The sequence below is a fragment of the Crocuta crocuta genome, unplaced genomic scaffold (genome assembly GCF_008692635.1).
Source record: "Crocuta crocuta isolate KB4526 unplaced genomic scaffold, BGI_CrCroc_1.0 scaffold27, whole genome shotgun sequence".
Lineage (NCBI taxonomy): Eukaryota > Metazoa > Chordata > Mammalia > Carnivora > Hyaenidae > Crocuta > Crocuta crocuta.
In genome coordinates, this window is record NW_027532250.1 from 8268364 (window position 1) to 8291281 (window position 22918).

General features: G+C 44.4%; 1 protein-coding gene across 4 annotated transcripts in view; it reads right to left on the reverse strand.

Moving 5' to 3' along the window:
• Positions 1–22226, reverse strand: part of ARFGEF2 (ARF guanine nucleotide exchange factor 2) — a 73672-nt gene extending 51446 nt beyond the window's left edge. For 3 of the 4 annotated variants that reach the window (XM_077778364.1, XM_077778362.1, XM_077778366.1), the window contains exons 1-10: positions 22107–22226; positions 21428–21662; positions 11638–11706; positions 9532–9683; positions 6772–6902; positions 5244–5478; positions 4499–4598; positions 3686–3825; positions 2062–2170; positions 1257–1440 (exon numbers count right to left, since the gene is read on the reverse strand). In XM_077778364.1, coding sequence (XP_077634490.1) covers positions 1257–1440; positions 2062–2170; positions 3686–3825; positions 4499–4598; positions 5244–5478; positions 6772–6902; positions 9532–9683; positions 11638–11706; positions 21428–21662; positions 22107–22145 — 1394 coding nt within the window. In that variant the 5' untranslated portion in view covers positions 22146–22226. The remainder of the gene's footprint in view (positions 1–1256; positions 1441–2061; positions 2171–3685; positions 3826–4498; positions 4599–5243; positions 5479–6771; positions 6903–9531; positions 9684–11637; positions 11707–21427; positions 21663–22106) is intronic. The other variant, XM_077778363.1, reaches the window with a different exon arrangement.
• Positions 22227–22918: the final 692 nt, after the last annotated feature.

Sequence of the window (22918 nt, forward strand, 5' to 3'; positions counted from 1 at the left end):
ACGGCAGGGGAGTGGTAAGACCTGATTTGAGCTTTTAAAAGATTAGCTGCTGGGGGGAGAAGAGACTGGGGAGATGTTGGTCTGGGGAGAGTAGAAATGAGATCAACACTAGAATTAGTAAATGAGTATTCTACTTTTTAAAAAATTTTTATTAAAAGAATTTTTTTTGTTTAATTTTATATTTGAGAGAGAGAGAGAAAGAAAGAGAAAGAGAGACAGAGCCTATGCAGGAGAGGGTCAGAGAGACAGAGAAAGAATCTGAAGCAGGCTCCAGGCTCCAAGCTGTCAGGACAGAGCCTGACGTGGGGCTCAAACTCACTAGCAATGAGATCACGACCCGAGCCAAAGTCAGACGCCCACTGACTGAGCCATCCAGGTGCCTCAACATTTGCTTTTTTAATGTTTTATTTATTTTTGAGAGAGAGAGGGAGCATATGCAAGCGTAAGCATGAGCGAAGGAGGGGCAAAGAGAGAGGGGGATAGAGGATCTGAAGTGGGCTCTGTGCTGACAGCTGAGAGCCTAATACGGGGCTCGAACTCACAAACTGTGAGATCATGACCTGAGCTGATGTCGGGCAGTCAAGCAACTAAGCCGTCCAGGCGTCCCTAACATCAACTTTTAAAACAAACTGATTTACTAAGTTGGCCAATCATTCGAAAGTTACGATATGAAACTGTGCTTATGTATTTCTGTGTGTGAAAGATTGGAAAGAAATACATTAAAATTTACCAATGATTATAATAATGACGTGCTTATATGGGAGAATGTCCTTATTTTTCACAGAGGTAGGACTGAGGTATCATGATAGGTGCAAATTACTTTCAAATGGCTTAGAAAAAAAGATACCCTAAAACAGTATCATTATTTCTTCTATAATGTTGAAAATTTTCATAAGATAGAGCCGGAAAAAAGTTATCAGAGGTGATTTCGTCTAGGTAATAATTTTGAGAATGATTAAACATTTGTGCTTCATACTTTTCTTAATTTTCTGAATTGGTTTAATTTCTTTCATTAGGAAAAATAAAAATAAAAAGACCAGGCGTCAGCTACACAAAGCTACTGAATGTCAGTCTCGACGTCCCTCTCTCTCCCCCACTCCCTCCCTCTGCGTGGCTCAGTCGGGCTCGGCTGCAAGTGCCACCACTGCCCTTTTGTTAACAGGCATCCCCTTGTGGACTTAGTCCCAGGGTCCCAGAGAAGATGTGGCTTTGTCAGAGGCCCCAAGAGATCCGGCCAGAGCAGCAGCCATACTCACAGCTCGATGCCATGTTCAATAATCTCCTTTTGTTGCTTGATGACCTCAAACTGCTCCGGATCATCCTGGACAGCCATCTGGGTCCCTGAGGACACCGTGGACTCCATGGAGGTCACACTGCTGCGTCTGGCCATGTCCAGGCCTTTCCCGTCCCCCATTTCCTGATCTGTGGGCCTCTCCTGACCTGACATAAAAGCAGAGGAAACCAAATAAGCAGATGGGATACAGACACACCTGAGCTCAGGTCTGGTGCTGCGGTTCCCTTTCCCAGACCTGCAACAATAAAGCTCATGCTGGAAGAATCCTAAGCATGAAACCTTGGTATCTCTCGGATACTTTACTTAAAAACTTACTTTTTGTGGAACTTGATAAGCTAATTCTAAAAACTGCAAAAACTGTCGAGCCACTTGAAGAGCAGTGAATAGGAAGACCTGCTCCAACAGGTACAAACTCACTAAGAACTCAAGGCCTCTGAAAAGGCACAAGAACAGACAAATCCATAGAACAGGCTTCTTTCCACAGGGAAATCCATGTATCATAAAGGTGGTGCTTCAGGGAGGTGAGGGAAGGAGAGACTACTAACAATATGTCACAACAACTGTCTCTCCATTTGGGAAAATGACATGGGAGCACAACTCACACTATTCCCCCCAAATCCCAGAGGCATTAAAGAGCAGAAGCTTTAACGTAGTCAGTAAACTAAAGCATTTTGCTAGTTCTGAGATGGCGATACAAACACAGCCTTCCCCAGCAGGCATAAGCAGCCTATGGCGAAGGGAGGTGGTGGTAAGAAGTGCCCTCTCACCGAGGCTGGTCTGGTGGTTGGGATTCACATACAGGTCTTTGCTCCATTCCACCATGCACTTGAGAATGGACACGAGGCACTCCAAACCTTTCTTCCTCAGACTGAGCTCCTAAAGGATGGAAGGGACATGACACAGAGACTTAACAGATAAACTGAGTGCAGACATCTACGGGGCTCTTGGGGAATCCTGGGAGTATAGAAGATAATCACTGACATTCAGTGCTAGTAAGCAGAACCCAAGGAAAAGTGAACAGGTGACCTAAGGACTAAGGGCAAAACTCCTGAAAATCTCTAAAGCTGCTCATCACAAACACTCTAGCAGCAAAAATGTGAGATGTGTGCTTTCCAAAAGTGAACAATGTTATCTGCCTTTTTTTTTTTTTTTTTAAAGTAAACTTTACACCCAATGAAGGGCTTGAACTCACAACCCCAAGATCGAGAGTCACATGCTCAGGGGCTCGTGGGTGGCTCAGCCGGCTGACTCTTGATTTCTCCTCAGGTCATGATCCCGGGGGTCATGGGATCAAGCCCCGTGATGGGCTTCACACTGAGTGTGGAGCTTGCTCAAGATTTTTTTGTCTCTTTCCCTCTCTCCCTCTACCCCTCTCCCATGCTTATGTGTGTGCGCTCTTAAAATAAAATGAATCTTAAAAAAAGAAAAAAAAAAAAAGAGTTGCACACTCTACCTATTGAGCCAGCTAGGTACGCGCCAAGTGTTATCTGAATTTTTAAAAGGAAGTTATTCATTGTTTATGTAATTTGAAAACCAGTTGACACTTTACTTTTTAAAAAACCAACAGGGTCTTAACCAGTGACTGCCGCCCTCCCAAAGAAAAAAAAGAAAAGAATTTTATATCATCCAGCAAATGAGTGATTCTAGACACATTCTTAGTCCTCAATCCCTCACAACTGTATTCCGTTTTAAGGTTTGTTCAAAAAGTAAACAAAAGTATTGTTTTTTTTAAGTAGCACTTCTTAAAAAATTGAATGTGAATCACAGATAACTTAAAGAAATGCAAACAGTTTAGGCTCAAAACAGCATCTAAGGTGGCACAGCGCTCTCTGCAAATCTAATGACAGCTATGGACTTTCTAGGGAAAATACCCATACACCAAAATTGTACACATAATTCCAGGCAGCTCACAGACCATTTGACCAGTTCCTTCAGAGATCTTAGCTTCAGATCCTGTTCTCTCTCTCTTATCAGGCAGAGGCAATCTGATAAGAGGCAATTTACTTTGCCTTACTGAAGCCTGAGATCCTGTCTTCATTCAATCTTTGGAACAGTGACTGAGCGTTAACTCACTTCCCACAGGTCTAGGCTCAATGTCACCACAGAGGGACTACCCTCATGACCCCATTAAAAGTGGCAATAGCCCCACTTCTAGCACTCCTTTATCCCTGCCTTATTCTCCTCTACAGCTTATTTCTCCATTGTCCGCTAGTAAGTGTCATGAGCACAGCAACTGTGCAGGCTCACGGGAGTGTCTTTTCACCACTGTATTCCAGCACCACGGACAGCACCTGCCTGGGACACGGTGGCGTGTTAACTGAATAATAATAAATAAATGTTAATTGAAACAAATGCACTTTAAACATAAACAGGTGTTCTCAGGGTTTTTACCTGCAGAGGTGTCATTCCCAGCTCATGTCCACTTCTTCCCTGAGCGATTTTGGATAAATCATTCACAAGGCGCTCAAAAATGTTAGCAGCATTTAAATCACAGTCGTAGTTGACGTATATGTCTACAACACACTGGGCATCTTGGAAAATAACATACAGATATTAGAAATTCTGATAAAACACACACAGCAGTTACGTTTTCTTATCAAATGAGATTCCTTTTTCAAAAATGCTTCCCCGTAAACTACTGACTTGGGTGGACACACCTCCCTCAAGAAAAGTGTGTCAGTCATTCTAGAAGTTGGCCCAACCTCTCCAAGGCTCACTCTACTCAAAAGAAATAACAATTGCCTGATCCACCTCTTAAAGTTGTGTAATTAATGAAATCATGCTTGATGACAGACGAAGGTGGGGGCTCTGTGGACAACCACACAATTGTGCGTGGATAAGGTAAATCCAAATGTACCTTACTGTCCACAGTCGAGGGTTGGCAGCACCAACACCTTGGGTCCTGTGACTAACAAATGGTTCAGTTTGTAGGTAGAGTGACCAAGTCTCCTAGTTTTGCAGGCTTCCCAGGACTTTCTGTGCTAAGACCACAAAGTACTGGGCAAAAGCAGATTGAGCTGTTCATCCTCTAAAGGAGAAGTGGGGCAGGACTAGACATTAGGTTAGCATTAGCCTTTTAGGAAAGGGTTTCCCAGCACTTCATTAAAACTCTAAAAGCAGAAAGTAAAGGGCTCAATCTAGATTCTGGAAAACAAAAGCACTTCTGGGTAAGTCAACGGATGAGCACTCTCGGGGTGAATGTACCTGCACAGATCCTTGTCAGAGTCTGAATGACCATCCACCTGTGCTCAAAAGAACTTGTTGATGTTTCTAAAATGTTCAGGAAAATCTCTTTGAAAAAGACCTACATGGCATGAAGACAAAGGAGTATACCAATTAATACAGTTTAAATTAGGGTTCAAAAACCCTAAAGGCTTTAGGGAACAGGCAGAGTGAAGTAGCTGGATAGAAGTAAAAGAGCAATGCATACATGCACCTCGGAGGCGCGCTGGAGCCCCGGCCTCCTGTGGGGATGGCTAGTGGGCTGGGCCCACAGTGACCTGGAGAAGGTCGGCCCCCTCAGAAGTAGGAGAAGCTGCTCCTGAGCGACCAGTAAGAAGAGCTGCCAGGCACAAAGGACGACTAGGGTATGATTTTCAGAGAAACCAGAAATCTGGTTTCCTTACATGGATTTTCATGTAAAATCCGACTTCTTGATTTGCCAACTAATTCAGGTTATTTATTTCAAACAATTTATAGGCTAATCAAACATGTTCAGGGAACCGAGCCCAGCAGAGAGACCGCTTGATTTAAGCTTCTGGTTAAAATGAAATGCATGCAAGATTTTGGGGCAAGAACTTTTAGGAGAAGGTATTGCTCATTCAAAAAGTCCTTCTTTAGGGTGCCAGCAAGTAGACTGTGTAACTCACAGAGTCGACAGGAGTTAACTCACTGAGTATAAACATCATCATCATCATCAAAAAAAAAAAAATCATTTCAGAGCCCATACCTCTATCTGCATTTTCAAGTGCATTTTAAAGTTTGAGAGAAGAGTAAGAAAAATGGCAAGAGAGAGCTCAAAGACATCAGGCACTGAAGAGACGCCGTTTTTGGACAACGCCACACAGAGATACTGCTTGATCGCGTTGATGAACATCTCGTGAGTCCTGAAGACGGGGCCCGCGTTCTGCAGCACCGACAGGAGCAGCTGCAGGGAGACCACCTTGGAGCGCAGCTCGTGGGACCTGGGACAGAAGGTGAGAAACGGTCATAGCGCTACACGATTCCATTTCAAAAAGCACGTTTCTTGACAAAGCTTCGCTCCTCTACCAGTGAGTAGAGTTTTCTGAGAGCCAGTGAGTTAAGAACTGGCACTAGCAGAGGCGCCTGGGGGGCTCAGTCAGTTAAGCCTCCGACTTTGGCTCAGGACATGATCTCATGGTTCGTGGGTTTGAGCCCCATGTTGGGCCTCTAAGCTGTCAGCACAGAGCCTGGAGCCTGCTTTGGATTCTGTGTCTCCCTCTCTCTCTGCCCCTCCCTTGCTTATGCTCTCTCTCTCACTCTTGAAAATAAATAACAAAACATTAAAAAAAAAGAATTGGTACCAACACCTAAAGAGCAGGAACTGTCAGCTCCTACGACTTTTTTTCTCTCCCTGCCAAAATTAGGGAATACAGCAGGAGCAAAATAAGTGTAAACTGACTCCAGAAAGCTGGTTCTGCAACTAACCTAACAGAATGAATCACTTTACATCGTACATCATGTGAAACCGAAACGTGTGTCCTGCTCCACCTTTATGGACGATAAAAGTGCTCTTTGTCTACCGGCCTCCTGCTCACCACCGCCACCCACGGGGCTGAAAAGGAAGGGAAATTTTCCTGAATCATCTCCTTAATGGTCAGCGTATCTCAACAGAAGATCTGAAGATTATTATTAGCAACTAATAACAACAGTGGCTATAAAACTCATAAAGTGCAGAGCCCTGCACTCAGGATGTGATTACATCATTGCATGTAATTGATCCTGCGGCAACTTTCCACGTTCCCATTTTTCAGATGAGGTTCAGTAATTCATACAGCTGTGGAGTCGGTCTCAAGTGAGCTAGGAGGGAACACAGCTTTCTGGCTCCAAAGGGCTGTCATCCTTGCAGTAACTGGTTCACTAGAAAGAATGGTTTGGCTTCTCTGGGTTGAGTCTGAGGCTTAAATCTATACCCGTGAAGCAGAGGTTTCCAACGAAGGCAGGGCAGGGAGGTTCGCACGCACCCTGCCTCTGCCCACCCTGCCCAGGACTAAATCTATCAGTCAGGAAAAAGAGGGAGCACACTCAATAGAATGATTATTTTTCACACACAAAACAAGGAAAGCAACACTGGGCAAAATCCTGGCTGGTGTGAATGTAGGGACAAGTCATTAGGACTGTAAATTCTGCATTCACAGCAACCACGGGACAAGGCACTGGGGTTTTCTGAAACCCTCAAGATCCTCCTGGGTCATCTGTGTTATGTTACACACGGCCAAGAACTGCTGTCTGCTTACTTTGGATCTGGGGGCCCTTCACCAAGGGGCTTCATGGACAGCTTGCAAAGGGAGCGAAACACTAGGAAGGCATCCTTCTGCAGAATGTGAGAGAACCTAGCGGCCACCTGATGTCCCTGTGCATCTGATTCCTGAGATGAGAAACAAATAAGAGAAAAATCAAACCATCAAAACCAAATAAGAACTCTTTTCAAAAATAAGAAATGTAATTAACTCATGGAAATTAAAATTCTTGTATTTATTCAATGGGGAAGTGAGGAATGTGGGGAAGGGGACAATATGTCAAAATAGGAGCGATGGGGGAGTCACTATAGCAATTCTAAAACCTTGTTCCTTGTCCTTTAAAAACTGGTGTGGATGGCTTATGATAAATGAGCAAACATTAAACCATTAAAAATCTAAGACAAATACAGCTGACCCTTGAACAACACGGGTTTGAACTGCATGGATCCACTTATCTGTGGATTTTTTCAACAAATACAGTACAGTATTGTAAATGTATTTTTTCTTCCTTAAGATTTTGTTTTGTCTAGTCTACTGTTTAGAATATAGTATATAATACATATATATGAAATATGTGTTAATCAACTGTTTATGCTATTGGTAAGGCTTCCAGTCAACAGATTATTAGTAGTTAAGTTTTGGGGGAGTGAAAAGTCATATGCAGATTCTCAGCTGCATGGGGGTTACTGCCCCTAGCCCCGGCATTATTTAAGGGTCACGTGTATAAGTAATTCTATTAGCTTGGATAACAGTACTTCTAAGAACACTATTGCAGGATAGATGGGGGAAAATGATAGGCTTTTTAAAATATACTTCTTTAACTAAAAAAATTAGCTACGTTTAAAAATTAAAAAATATTTGTAACATATGACAAAGATTAATATGCTCAACATACAAAAAGTTGTTATAATTCACTAAGGAAATACAGAAACCTTCCACCCAAATGAAAAACAGGCAAAAAAACAAAAACAAACCATGAATAAGCAATTCACCAAGAAATGCAAATGATAGATTAACCTAAATAATCTTACTACTGACTATTAAGGCAGGATCTTTCTCCCAACAGACTAGCAAAATTTTGAATGAATTCTATTGCCCGGTTTTAATGAGGGAATGGGGAAATGAGCACTGATAGCCTACAGGTGGGCAGAGAGTTGAGCATTACCTTCCCAGCAGGCTAATGTGATGTTAAGGAACAAAAGCCTTAAAGCTTCCAACTCGTGACCCAGCAATATCACTTGTAGGAATTTATCCTAAAGAAAGAATTAAGGATGTGCACAAGATTTATCTATAAGGATGTTCATTATAGAACCATTTCCTGTGATAAAACCGAAATAACATAAAAATCTAATGGGGAATTGGTAAAATAGATTATGGTAAATCTATATGACAGAATTTTACATGACCACTAAAAAAATTAGTTAGGTCTATATGTACTGATGTGGAAAGATGTCCATAAAATAGTGCTGAGTAAACAAAGCAAGTCACAGCCTGGTATATAAGGCATGTGTCCTTCATATAGATTTAAGTACATTCCTCTAAGTGCATTCTTTCTTAATGGGAATGACATAACCCCTTGGGGACCTCTACAGACTGAATGCTTATGCCCCCCATCCCCATCATAAATTGGCATTTAATCCCCAAGGTGATGATATTTGGAGGGTGGGGCCTCTGGGAGGTGAATATATCAAGAGAGTGGGGTCCTCATGAATGGGAGTAGTGTCCTTATTAAAGAGGCCCAGAAGCTCTGGGCCACACAAGATAGCCATTTATAAATCAGGAAACAGGCCCTCACCAGACACCAAAACTGCTGGTACCTTGATCTTGGACTTCCTAGCCTCCAAAACTGTGAGAAATAAATTCTGATTGCTTATAAACCACCCCATCTATGCTATTGGGTTATGGCGGCCCAAACAGCCTAAAACTGGGACAGGTGCTGGTTCCTGGTGGAAGATAGGGGGAGGGGGTTGAAGAAAACCTTATTGTTTCTATGTATAAAGCACGAACACACATATAATAAATAAACAGATATCCAGTTTATCAGTGGCTTTAAAATTCATGAAAGGGAGTGGTGAATCAGAAAAAGGATTGGAGCGGGGGCTGATAATTCAAAAGGTTGAGGAACACTAGTGAAAAGGTGCAGGCAGTGGGTTCAGGTGGGACATTAACATCCTATTTCTCCCTGTTTTGAATGCTTATATACAGCATTTTCAAGAGAACAGCAAAGCTATTTAAAAAAAATAATGCGGCAGACAGATCTAGGAGTCTGAAAGGATGTTCATAATACACACTAAGTTTCAAAAACAGGTTCCAAAACAGCATGTTATCTTGTGTGATTACATTTAAGTGAAAAAAAAAATATGAGAGGGGGAGAAAGCTCTAGAAGGATGTAAGTAAAATGTTAGCAAGGCTTATCTCTAGGTTAGGGGATCATGGATGACTTTTATTTCCCTATTTTTCCTTCTCTGTATTTTCTTACTCTTCTCTAATGAACATATGTTGAAGGAGAAGAAAAGGGCAGGAAGTGTTAAGTTTTTACAAGTCTGAATAACAAGGGTTGACAACAATGGTCTATACAACCAACAGGAACACAGTCCAAGAATGGACCCACTAATACAAAGCGTATCAGAGACTAGGACAGTGTGACTGGTGAGTAGGGCTGGCTGGTTTTCACTCGCTGCTTCTGCTACAGATTTAAATCTGCACCTTCTAAAAAAGGGAACTTGGAGACACATCTGTAGGGGGTCACCAACATACCAGATTATCCGCCGACGACAAGGACTGCCTGTCGTCCGCGAGCCCGTTGCTCTGCAGATTTCCATCCGCTGCCGGGGGCACAGCACCTTCCTGGCACTCCGCTTCCCCTGGGACCCTCTCGGGTTCGGTCAGACCTTGCTTTTGTGCTGCTTCTTGAAACACAGGTGCAGAAGTCATCACCAAGTTAGTACTCATCCTCAACGGCGGCCTGAGCCCAGGAAGAAGTTATTCCCAGGGTTTGCCAGCTCCTGCTTTCTCCCTTTTCTCCTCACACTCCCTTAGGAACTGACACAATACTCAAAAAGGCCTGGCCAAAGCGGTGCTTAGACATTACGTGTGTCATGTGTCCATTATCCACAGTCCCATTCCCCGGAGGTTTCATCCATAGTGCAGTCCACATCAGTGGTGTCTCTAGACTTGAGCAATATAGCAGCCCCCCCCCCCCTTACCGGCCACTTCTGGAAAAGGTTAGAAGCAGCTAAACATGCAAAGCATAGATTTTTAAAAAAGGGCTACTAATATATAGGCGTTAAAGAAGAGCCATGTAAATGAAAAGAGTTTGACAGTTGTGACGGAAGACCTCAGTCATGAGGCGGGGGGGAGGGGGGGAACAAAAAAAAACCCGGAAAACAAAAAACAAAAAATGATCTGAGCTTCCTGGCAGCCGTGTGAAAAGGGAAAAATAAAGAATTAAATTTATTCTATTTTAAAGATATTTCTACCAGAGCGTACGTTTTTACATGCTATTAATTTTATTTAATTCTACATTAAATAAATTATGAAATCTATGAATACAGACTGGTGGTAACCTAAATTAACAAAAGGACAGGGCTTAGAACAGTGGATCAAACTTCTTTGACCATGACCCACAGTAAGAAACACATTTTTAAATTTTATTTATTTATTTATTTATTTTAATGTTTTATTTATTTTTTGAGAGAGAGAGAGAGCATGAGCAGTGGGGGGGGGGGTCAGAGAGAGAGGGAGACACAGAATCAGAAGCAGGCTCTAGGCTCTGAGCTATCAGCACAAAGCCCAGCGGGCGGCTTAAGCCCACGAACCATGAGATCATGACCCAAGATGAAGTCGGACACCCAGTCGACTGAGCCACCCAGGCGCCCCAAGAAATACATTTTAATGGGGCGCCTAGGTGGCTAAGTTGGTCAAGTGTCTGACTTCAGCTTGGGTCATGATCTCACGGTTCGTGCGCCCGAGCCCTGCGTCGGGCTCCATGTCGGCAAAGCAGAGACTGCTTCGGATTCTCTTTCTCCCCATCTCTGCTCCTCCCCCACACATGTATGTGTGTGCACAATGGGCTCTCTCTCTCAAGGTAAATCAACTTAAAAAAACAAACCATGACCCAATCAATACACATGTGATCATGAAACAGTGCTTAACGTTACCATCGTGATGTATTCAATTTCTATTTTCATTTTATTCTCGCTCATTTAAGAAAGGCTGATTCTAACACCCTGCTAACTTAATGATTTCTCAACCCATTAATGGTTTACTGCCACTGGAACCAAGCGTTCAACACATAGGCACTGACATAAGATTTGAGGCAAAAAAACCCCAACTCATTAAACAGTCATTCTCAGCTATACAAGTTTTTTTGTTGTTTTTTTTTTTATTTTTTTTTTTTATGTTTTATTTATTTCTAGGAGAGNACAAGTTTAATTCCACCAAAACCACACCGTAAAACTGAGGGAGCTATGAATGAAGACTAACAAAACAAAGGTTCTCTGCGCATCTGATACCCCACTGATGTGGGGACTGTCCCACTGACACATCAATGGTTGGCCAAAACACTCAGCAGCACCTCAGGACTCCCAGCCACTCCTGGGAAAAGCTAGACATACATGGGAGCGGCCTTCTGTCTTTCGTGTGGAGCACCCAATGCTAGCATTGTCAGACTGTGCTTTTTGAACCCAGCCCCAGTGAGAATAAACTTAATCACTTAAAAGAGGTAATTTCTGAGTTTCATATGAAAGATGGGCAGATACGGGCAGACTCAGTTTCCATGACTTCATGGGAACTGGGCACTCCACCACTGAATCATCTCCCCAAGAACTCTCTTGGAGGAGAGGCCGGGCTCTCGGTTCTTACCTTTAACAGCAGATGTGACCACGTCTTCTAAGATCTCCTTCACCACCTCCTGGGCTCCGTCATCAGTCCCTACACACACCCAGAGACATAAGCACATACATGTGGGTATTTCCAGGGAAAGCGAAGGAAGGAGCAGAAGGTCACATCTCAGGGGCAAAGAGGGCAAACAAGTCCTCTCACCAACGAAAAACAGGTCCTGTACAATCTGGAAACTGAGGCAGCGTCTGCCATGATTTTGAGTCTCCCTCTGTGGGTCACTCTTCCTTCCAAAGTCACAGCCACGGGGCCAAGGGACCTCTCCACCACCCCCAGAGTTGGAGGTAGGAGCCAGATTTCATCCAGCTATACTGCTCAGCAGAACAAAAGACAGGGCTTTCTCTTGTGCCTTCACGTCCGGTACCCCAAAGCCTTGGGAAGTGACATGCCTCCTGCTGCCTCGACTACCCCACATGCTGCCCCCAGAACGCAGAATGAGGCTTTACTAAATGTGGTGCAGATTTACTAAATTTTAAATAAAATTATTCTGTACACTGTTAATACTTAAGTGGAAGAGCTTCAGCACTAGTTGTTTCTGTAGAAAACTAGTTTTGGGAGAACTAGTAAACAGGCCTAGACTGGACTTTTAGGAATAAACATTACTGACTTCTCAGACATCATACTGACCAAAAAAAAAAAAAAAATCACCACACTTAAGAGAGCTAAAATTACCCTTTAAATTCTTCCTGAATGAGGACTTTCAATCAAGCCCTTATTTTTATGAGTTCTGTGCTTAACCCACAAGGTCCTAGAAAGCAGCACAACGTATTTTCATTTCCAGTGAGCACTTGACCCACTCAAACTACTTATTTGTTCCCTCCCCACACACACCCCAAGCTTTGCTGAGATGAAAACGTTGATGTTGTGTATGCTTTTCTTAGAGGGCAAAAAAGAACCTGAAAGAAAGTCTGTCTGCAGCCACAGTTACAATCCCCGGTACCCATGTCCTCATCTGAATGTGCTGTGACCATATTCAGGCATTCTTGTACCACCTCCACCATTTTCACGCATTACTCGTATTAGTAGATTACACGTGTATATTTAACAGTCCTCTTTACGTTAACTCACCTTAAACAAGAATATTCACAAAACCACAGATTTCATGCACTATGTTTTCTGAATGCATGTAAAAATAAATATGTTAACTATTGAAATAAAAACTGTTTATGTATGGGCCACCTAAGACCCTCTCATCTACATGTGACAAGATGTTTCCAAGTTCCCTTCTAGCTCCAACACTCTCTGATGCTATGATTTAATACAATCATGATGACAGTTTCCAATCTCTATTGTACATTCCAAAGTCCCTTGTACACACTGAACACCTGAGGCATACCAGTGTGGGGAATACAACATTTTATTCGAGGAGTCATAGGCTGGGTGAGCTGGATCAGAGTTTGTAAAGTGGAGGCTGCAGGGTACACCTGGTCTGCAGGTAGGTGCTGGTTAGCTTACGCACTGCCCACAACCCCCCTCCCAAACTAAGCTTTACTGAGGTATAATTGACAATTAAGATTTGTATATATTTGGGGCGCCTGGGTGGCTCAGTTGGATAAGCGTCCAACTTTGGCTCAGGTCATGATCTCATGGTTTGTGGGGTCGAGCCCTGCATCAGGCTCTGTGCTAATAAATAGCTCAGAGCTTGGAACCTGCTTCAGATTCTATGTGTGTCTCTCTCTCTGCCCCTCCCCAACTCATGCTGTCTCTCTCTCAAAAATAAACATTTTAAAAAAATTGTATATACTTAAGGTACACAACTTGATGATTTGACATACATATACACTGTGAAATAATCACTACAGTCAAGCTAATTAACCATCCGTCACCTCACAGGTAACATTTTCTTCCGTTTCTGCGTGCAGTGAGAACACGTAAGATCTACACTCAACAAATTTCAAGTATACAACACAGTATTGTTAACTACAGTCATACTGCTGCATCTTACATCTCCAGAACTCTGTCCCTCATCCCAACAAGCACCTCCCCCTTTCTCCAACCATCATGGTACATTCTGTGTCAATGAATCTGACTACTCTAGGCACCTCATCTATGTGGAATCACACAGTATTTGTCCTTTATTTAAAAACTGTTTTGTTCCTGAGACAGCACAAGCTGGGGCAAGGCAGAGAGAGGGTACAGAGGATCTGAAGCAGGCTCTGCACTGAAAGCAGCGAGCCCAGTGTGGGACCCTGACTTATGAAATGGGAGATCATGACCGAAGCCCAAGTCGGCAGCTCAACCGACTAAGCCACCCAGGTGCCCCAGCAGTTATCTGTCCTTTTGTGACTGGCTTATTTCACTTCGCATAACGCCCTACAGACCCATCCATGCTGTTACATATGGCAGGAGTTTCTTCTTTTTCAAGGCTGAATGATATTGCAGTGTGCGTGTGCAGGCATGCGTGTATGTCTGCACTTTATCCATTCATCTTTGGACATTTCGGTTATTTCTGTATCTTGGCTAATGTGAATAATGCTGAAACAAACATGAGAGTGCAGACATCTCTTCAAGATCCTGATTTCATTTCCTTTGGAGATATACCTAGATATAAAACTTCTGGACCATAAAGTAGTTCTATTTTTAATTTTCTGAGGAACCTCCATGCTGTTTTCCATATCGGCCGCACCGATTTACATTCCTGCCAACAGGGCACAAGGACTCCCTTCTCTCCAGTGCTCACCTAGCTCTTGTCTTTCACCTTTCTGATAACAGCCCTTTTAATAGGTGTGAGGTGATATCTCATCATGGTGTTGGTTTGCATCTCCCTGATGATTAGTGAAGCCGAGTACCTTTTTAAGTATCCGTTGGCCATTTGTATGTCTTCTTTTGAGAAATATCTATTCAGGTTCTTTGTCCATTTTTCAATGAGTTATTTGTTCTTTTTGCTACTGAGTGGTATAAGTTCCTTGTATATTCTAGATATTAACTTCTGATCAGATATATGGTTTGCAAATATGCTCTCCCACCCCACAGGGAACATTCAAACTCTGCTCATTGTGTCCTTTGCTGTGCTTATGCAGGGTTTTAAAAAACATGTGAATTCACTGTGAACATTTAAACACTGGGAGACGTCATAAAAATCCAGATCTAGCTTCAGAAAAAGATTATGTGGCCACATCAGGCCACAACGGCTGGACCCAGGAGTAACTGGCCCCTTCAGCCAGGGTGTGAATCTGCAGATGTCCTGGTGCCTTGGTCCTTGCCAAGGTCAACTGTCTCTCATCCACAGAGGACAGGTATTATCACAGTCAGCAGGAATGTGACACATGTCTCTGTCAAGAGTGGGGAAAAAGGGAGGCTGACAGTGCTGGGTATTTGAAAGACATCAGAGAGAAAATGTTCCCTGTGGAAATGACTTCAACATGGGGAGGAGGCATGAAGGTTCCAGAGCCAGTGTGTCTGGTTCACGTCCCTGCTCTGCCACTTCCCAACGTGGGGACTTAGGTCACCTGACCCCCTCAAGCCTCAGTTCCCTCAGTAGCGAACAAGGACAATTTCCACAGCACTGACCTCGAGGGCCTAATGAGTATTCAATAAAAGTAATACTCAGAAAACGTTTCAAATAGTGCCTGCAGAGTGAGGAGCAGAAGGTTCGTTTTTCTTAGGCCCACAGAGTGTGACTGTGGTAAGGTGCTCAGAATGTCCTCATGACATTCTGAGAAGAGGACTTCTCATTTCTGTCATCTGCCTGGCCCTGGAGACAAAGTCCACACTGAACTTTCCCAACCAACCACATGGAAAGGAGTTTCAGTTACTTCAAGCCACCACTATCTTTCATTCTAAAGAATGTCCATCTCTACAGGGATCTTCCTTTTCCCTCACGGCAGTTTTCCATTTAAACCACATCAGGACCATTATTTGGAGGGATGACAGTGTTTAACTCATTTTCCTCCACAGGCTGGATCCATAATGGCACCTGTGCAAATCAGAACATTCTCAGGCTAGGAAGGGGCGGGAGAGTCAGGAGGCCCTAATTCCAACAGAAGGTTCCTGCACAGGGAGCTGCTGCTGACAAGCCCCCAGGGAGGCCCAGAAGTGGCGGGACTCCCCACAGTATCCGTGGACTGCTTCGTGTCAGCCTGGGGTAGGTTACAGAAGAGGCCTTTCTGGATGACCTAATAACCACTGGGAAGTCTGCTGTGTTTAAGTTTCAAGCATGCGGTCAAAATGTCAGGAAACCAAATCAAATCAAATTCTTGTAAGGTTCAGAGTATAACTTAAAAAACTCTGGTTTCTGGGGCGCCTGGGTGGCTCAGTTGGTTAAGCATCCGACTTCAGCTCAGGTCATGATCTCATGGTTCGTGGGTTCGAGCCCCACGTCGGACTCTGTGCTGGCAGATAGCTCAGAGCCTGGAGCCTGCTTCAGATTCTGTATCTCCCTCTCTCTCTTACCCTCCCATGCTCACGCTGTCTCTCTCTCAGAAATAAATAAAACATTAAAAAACAACAACAACAACAACACTCTGGTTTTGCTGGTTTCCTGGGATGGCAAGCAGTCACCTTTTGGTCATCACTGATTAGGCACCAGATCCTACCTGTTTCACAGCCTCTGTCATTAAGAGGGTCACCTTGAATAGGTTCAGATGAAAGAAAGCCTTGCTGCCATTCCCTCCCTAGCCAGCAGGAGAATAACGGTCCCCATGGTTGGGACCGTCAGGTACTAACTTGTCCCCTTAGCCCTAAAAGAGCTCTAATTTTGTTTTGGAAGGGGCTGTCCCCAGATTCCAGGCCATCCTAGCAGAGAGGGTAGCCATCTGACCAAGTTCCAGCCAGTGAGGCATAAGCATAAATTACGGAAGACTGCACCAGGTTCCAGAAAGGCTCCCTAGAAAGGGGCATAACTCAGCTGGGAGTCCTGTAGTCCCGCCCTCTTCCTCCTTCCTGCCTAGAGCAAAATGACAGCATCTGGAACCAGGAGGTAGCCTGGAGGATGAAAGTCACATACTGAGAATAACTGGGGAAAAAATGGAGGGAATCTGACACAGACCCTCCCACATCCCTGTTTTCTGTCGAGTGAAGCAGGGACCAGGGGGAATGGGGGGAGGCAGGGAAGTAAGATGCATTCACTCATTCATGCAGTTAACAGACTGAGTGCCTATGTGTTTGGCACCATTACAGGCGTTTGGCCTAGATCACTGTTTAAAGCAAAATCCTTATCCTCATGGTGCTTACATTCTAGCTGGGATAGTAAATAACTATACAAGCTGTATGCTACAGCGCTAGGGAAAAAGTAGAGTGGGAGGCAGCGGATGTGCAATTGGAAGGGACAAATGTGAACACATGGTGACAAGAACACGTGACATGCCTGTGTCCTAGAAACTGGGGTTTGGTTGTGCCCAACGTCCAAGCACGTGGTGATACTGAAGGGAAACAATGAGGGAACGTAGCTGTTTGCTGTCACATTCCAGCCACATGCCAGTATGGTTCCTCAACAGGAAGGAATACATTAGGCAACTTCCTGTTGCAAAATAAATGTCCATCGTACAAATGCTGTAACCCGGTGAGCTGAAGCCTCCCTGCCCAGAAGCCTGTGTCAGCAACAGGTCAGAAAGGAGGGGGTCTGGGGGTACATTTTGCTATTTTTATAGAGTGTTGTCCTGAGACAATTTTTGTTTTCTCCACATACAAAAAATTAAAATTCCTAAAGCAGAGGATCGGGTGCTAACATGGAAAACAGGCTCACATTACTCCACAGGGCCACGCCTACCACCTTCACATCTGGTTACCATCTTAACTGTTGGCAATTGTTCTGTAACCCCCCCTTTTCTAAAAATAATTTTTAAAATGTTTACTTATTTTTGAAAGAAGAGAGAGAGACAGAGTGCAAGCAGGGGGAGGGGCAGAGAGAGAGGGAGACACAGACTCTGAAGCAGGCTCCAGGCTCTGAGCTGGCCCGCTGCAGGGCTTGAACTCATGAACTGTGAGATCATGACCTGAGTTGAAGTCAGACACTTAACCAACTGAGTCACCCAGGCGCTCCTGTAACTCCTTTTTTAAGCTGAAACTTACTTGAAAGTTAATTACAGCAAACACTTAACACAGATCCCAGGGCCAGATACCAGTCTTATTTGAGTCTCACAGACCTGCAGGGCAGGTACTGGCTGTAGACTCATTTTACAGATGAGAAGCCGCAACTCAGAGAGGTTAAAGATTCTCCCAAGGTCACAGAGCTACTACATGGCAGAGTCACGGTCTGAAACCTGGCTGTCTGATCAGAATCTCCATACTGGTTGGAAAGAGGACAGCTTTTCTTTAATTTATAGTACTTAGAGATTGGGTTGTTTTTCCCTTAAAGAATGAAATGCAACAAGAAAAAATGAACTAAGAAATCTTTAAACACACAGGTATTTATGTACCTACCATAGCTACTCATTTGCTGTATAAATGTAAAAATGCTAATTAATGTCTTGTGCCTGGTGGGAGTCAAAAAGTCAGGATCTTAAAAGAAAACAAGGAGTGGGGGGCCTGGGTGGCTCAGTCAGTTAAACGGCCAACTTCAGTTCAGGTCACGATCTCATGGTCCATAAGTTTGGGCCCTGCATTGGACTCTGTGCCGACAGCTCAGAGCCAGGCGCCTGCTTCAGGTTCTGTGTCTCCCTCTCTCTCTGCTCCTCCCCCGCTCACGCTCTATCTCAAAAATAAACATAAAAAAAAAAAAGAAAAAAAAAGTGACTGCTACTGAGTACAGGATTTCTTTTGGGTGTAATGAAAATGGTCTAAAATTGACTGCAGTGATGACTGCACGTTCTGTGAATATACTAAAAATAATTGAATTGTACATTTTATTTTTTTAAATGTTTTATTTATTTCTAGGAGAGAGAGAGAGAGAGAGAGAGAGCGCGTGCACCCCGCAGGGGAGGGTCAGAGAGAGAGGGAGTCACAGACTGAAACAGGCTCCAGGCTCCGAGCTGGCAGTCAGCACAGAGCCCGACGCAGGGCTCGAACCCACAAACCGCGAGATCATGACCTAAGCGAAAGTCGGACACTTAACCGACTAAGTCACCCAGGCGCCCCTGAATTGTACTTTTTAAACAGGTGAATTTACAGTATGGGAACTGTATCTCAATAAAGCTGTTTTTTAAAAGAATTGACAAGAATAGGCAGGCAATGAGGAGTGTAATGGACAAATGGAGGTCCCCTCGGGAGACTGCTGGCTGTGCCCCCAAATACACATAAGCTAGCATTATCTCGGGTTCTAAAATCTCATTTTGTGACTTTAAAAGAGCAATCTAATGTATGACTTGAACAAGCTGATAAGATTTACCAAGTGACTACTGATTTATCGACTTAGGATGAAAAACTTCTAAGGCGAAAGAGAGGCTCAAATCAGTTGGCGAACTGTCTCCATCTACGCAAATTTCAGTGCGGGAGGCGAGTGACCCCAGGACAGCCGTGGGCAGGGTTCTTGGGGAAGGAGACAGGAAAATGTATGTGGAGTCCCAGTGACCGGCTAGCGAGGGGTGGCTCCCGTGGCCCCGCAGAAGGCAGGCTGTGTTATCTCCAGCACAGAGGCACCAGAGCCCGGGCCTTGGAGCGGCCGCAACGGCCTGGACTCGGGCCCAGGGCACAGCCTCCCAGCACGGGCACCTCCACCACCTGCCTCTCATGCAGTCCTTCCTCTGGCTTCTCTGGCTACTCAACCCCTTCTTCTGAAGGAGCGGTTCTTTCTTTAGAGCCACATATTAAGAACCAGAACCAGAAGCCACTCACTCTTTTTAAGGGTTAACAGGCCACTTCCATTCTGACCCACTATTTGCAGGTTTGCTGTTGGATTCTTACAGGCGATCTGATTCCCACATTCTTGGGGGAAGCCTTGCAGGGGGACATCAAGTACTGGCAACAAAATCCACAGCAATATACTGAGTACAAATCATTCTTTGTTACTGCAGAATTTTAAGTTACTGTGTTCCTGCAAAAGCATATTTTAGACGTTTTTTTCCCCCATTCATTAAAAAAAAAATGTGTTTATGGAGACTCTGCCATGAGTGCCGGGCACATTCAAGTGTTGGGAATGTAGTGGTGAGCAGAGTGGTCTAGATCTTGGTCCAGGAATAAGTGAACGTAAATTCTTCAGTGATCTCAGGTAACGATGAGTGCTATGAAGGACATGAAAGAGGCTGATGGGGCAGAAGCAGTGGCAGCTTTGGAGAGGGCGATCAGTTCGAACAGAGACACTTGAAGATAAAGGGGGTGGGGCGGGGAAGGGGTAGGAGGTGCAAAGACACCAAGAGCAAGGGTGGCACTTTCAAGACAGAAACCTGCCCACACACTGCGTGGCAAGCATGGGGGAAAGAGATGTAAGAAGGGGACAGAGAGGTGGGCAGGAGCTGGGTCACAAAGGGCCTCAGAAGCCACGGGGCAGGGCGGGCACAGATTTCACTCTAAATGGGATACAATGGGAAATTACCATAGTGGGGGGGGGGTGAAGGGCTGGATCTAATTCATGCTTTTAAGACCTCACTTTGGCTGCCATGTAGAAAATGGGCTGTAGTGGAAGCACTTTCATGCAGTTAAAGAGACATTTGCATCTGCACAGCTATGCTTACTACCTACTGTGTGTTTAAATATTAATACTTATTGATTGTCCACAGCCTGATAAGGGTTACAGTAAAAACCTGGTCCTTTCTTTGAGAGCTTAAGAAGGTCAAGATGGTGACAGATACAGAGGGTGGGCCAGTAGTTTCTGAGCACCTTCCCTGGGACACAAGACAGCAGGACTGAGGAGACAGCAACTCTGTGCTCACCCCGAGGCACATGCCATTCTTAGCAGTAACTTTCTCTTTTGTCCTTTCCTGGAGTAAAGATACAGAGAGGCCTTCCAGTCACAGCACTTGGTCTGTTCCTGCGCAGGCCATGGGCTCTGATAAACAGAGGAACGAAACCTGCTCAGATGTGTGTGCTTTCACAGAACACACTACCAACAGAAACTCCTATCCATAGTGGGACACAGAAAGAGGTGAGATAAAGTGTAAGGATGGGTCAGATATTTAATGTACACTAAGCCGCCAGAGTGAAGAATTATTGGACAGAAATCACTGGGGAAGGTACATTTCTGAAAAAAATACGAATTTGAGAACTGGTTCATACAAATTGCCCAAGGAAACATGCAAACCTCCAGAAGTAATCTGATGATAATCCAACCCACCATTTCATGCTTAATGTTTCATTTACTTGAAGACTATAATCAGGTGTGGTTTATCTCTTTCATTAAAAAAAAAAGCGAACGAAAACATGCAATGTACTAGGTCACAGAGGGAGAAAACAAAGCTGTCTGTCCACCTATATGCCCACCTACTCATCACCTTCTTGCTTCTTTCACAGATGTGCAGGAGTAGCCACCACCTACCAGGCTGTGGGCACGGTGCAGAGTCCCATGTATATGTGACGTGACAGATGAGGTCCCCCATCCCCTCAGGGCGGATAAGGCAGGCACTGAGTAACTAACTACCCCAACAATTAACTACTGGGAGATAAATACTCCAAACTGAACCCGTGGCACGGAAGCTGACATCAAGAAGCAGTAGCTTGATGCATTCCAGGGACTGTTTCAAGAAAAGCACACAGCTGACACCAGACATGAGACACTAACTCTCTGGCTGTGTTCAAGAGAAAAGTGACAGGGGAGGGAAAGGCCCAGAAATAGACAAGCGGCTCTCAGAGGTTTCCTGCAGGTGTTACCAGACTCCTTCAACTGTCCCTCGGACACAAGAGGGGTCCCTCTTACAGTGGGAAAGGGACAGTGCCCAGGACGTACCTGACACCGACGGGCCTCTGTCTCTGGGTGCGTCTCCATTCTCTGAGGTCTCTTTTCCAGAACCACTCATGACATGTTCGCCGTTAGTTAAATCTGTCTTTTCAGGAGTCGTTGGTTTGCTTTGTGCCTGGCTCTGCTTCAAATGACTGACCTTTGGAGACACTGTTGCGGTTTGGATCACAGGGGACTGGGGTTTTGACTGGACTGGTTTTTCCCATTCTCTGGCCTCCTGCAACTAAAAGGCAACAAAAAAAAAGGTTCACTCTAAATGGTCCCAGCAGTGGGGCACCTGGCTGGCTCGACTGGTGGAGCATGCGACTCTTGATCTCAGGGTTGGGAGTTCAAGCCCCACACTGGGTGCAGAGATTACTTAAAAATAATAAAATCCTTAAAAAAAAAAAAAAAAGGTCATTTTGAGAAGGATCAGAAAATAAGCTAGCCTGTTGCTTAAAAAAAAAAATCCAAACAGGAAGATAACATTTTAAAAAGGAGATAAATTCTTTTGATAAAAGTCAGAACAAATTCTGAATGCCGATTCCAAAATTCATGCCAGATTCTCTGCCTTTTAAAGCAAGAACAAAAACAGAATTTAGGGGAAGAAGGGATAAACTTTAAGGTGAAACAGTTCACATACCAGAAGATGTTCCACCCCCGGCAGCAGGTAACGGCCACCACTTACCACTTGGTTTTCCATGCGGGTGAAAATGACGTTCAGCATCTGAGTAAGGGTAGCCTTGGCAGTGGTTTGATTGATGAGATTTTTGCTGGCCAAATAGATATTGTAACATGTCCTAACTGTCTGCAGGATAGTGCCCTCGTGAATTTCAATGTGTGGGGATGTCACCGCTGTGAGAAGAGCCTAAAACAAAAATCCAGAACCTTTACCTTCACAAGCACCCACCTGCCTCCCATCCTTACACAGCCGAACTTTTATACAGGGTTTGGCTTTGGTTTGGTTTCGTACATTTTAAGATGGCTCTGCAAACCAAAACTTCCCGTTGCTCTGAGTTTAAAGATAATTATTCACTTTATAAAACCCAGATCACTTGACGTTAAGCTGTGTTGAAGGCGGCCTTCTACCAGTTTACTTTTTTAAGAGCCAAAAATACAGACCACTCTCTCAGGAGGGAAACTTGCTCTGACTCAATCTCGCCTATAATAATCACAAAATATACAGGTCCTGATAGGCGGTCAGAGTCCTAGTTCCCTGGAGGGTTTCCAAGAGAGCTTTGGGAGTGGCCAACACGGAGTCATCCCACACAAAGCTGATACAGGTAGGATTTAAGATCTGGATTGTTGGCTACACCCATCCTGATCCTGTTCTCCCAACAAGCAGCTGGTACACTCCTGGCAGCAGAAATGGAATGGAACAAGGAAATGGAATGGGGGGTGGGGTGCAGGACAAGGGGCAGACTGGTGTTAAGATTATCAACAAGGACCCACTGAGAAATGGCAGGCTGGGAATCCAGAATTTCAAGGAGAAAGACCGGG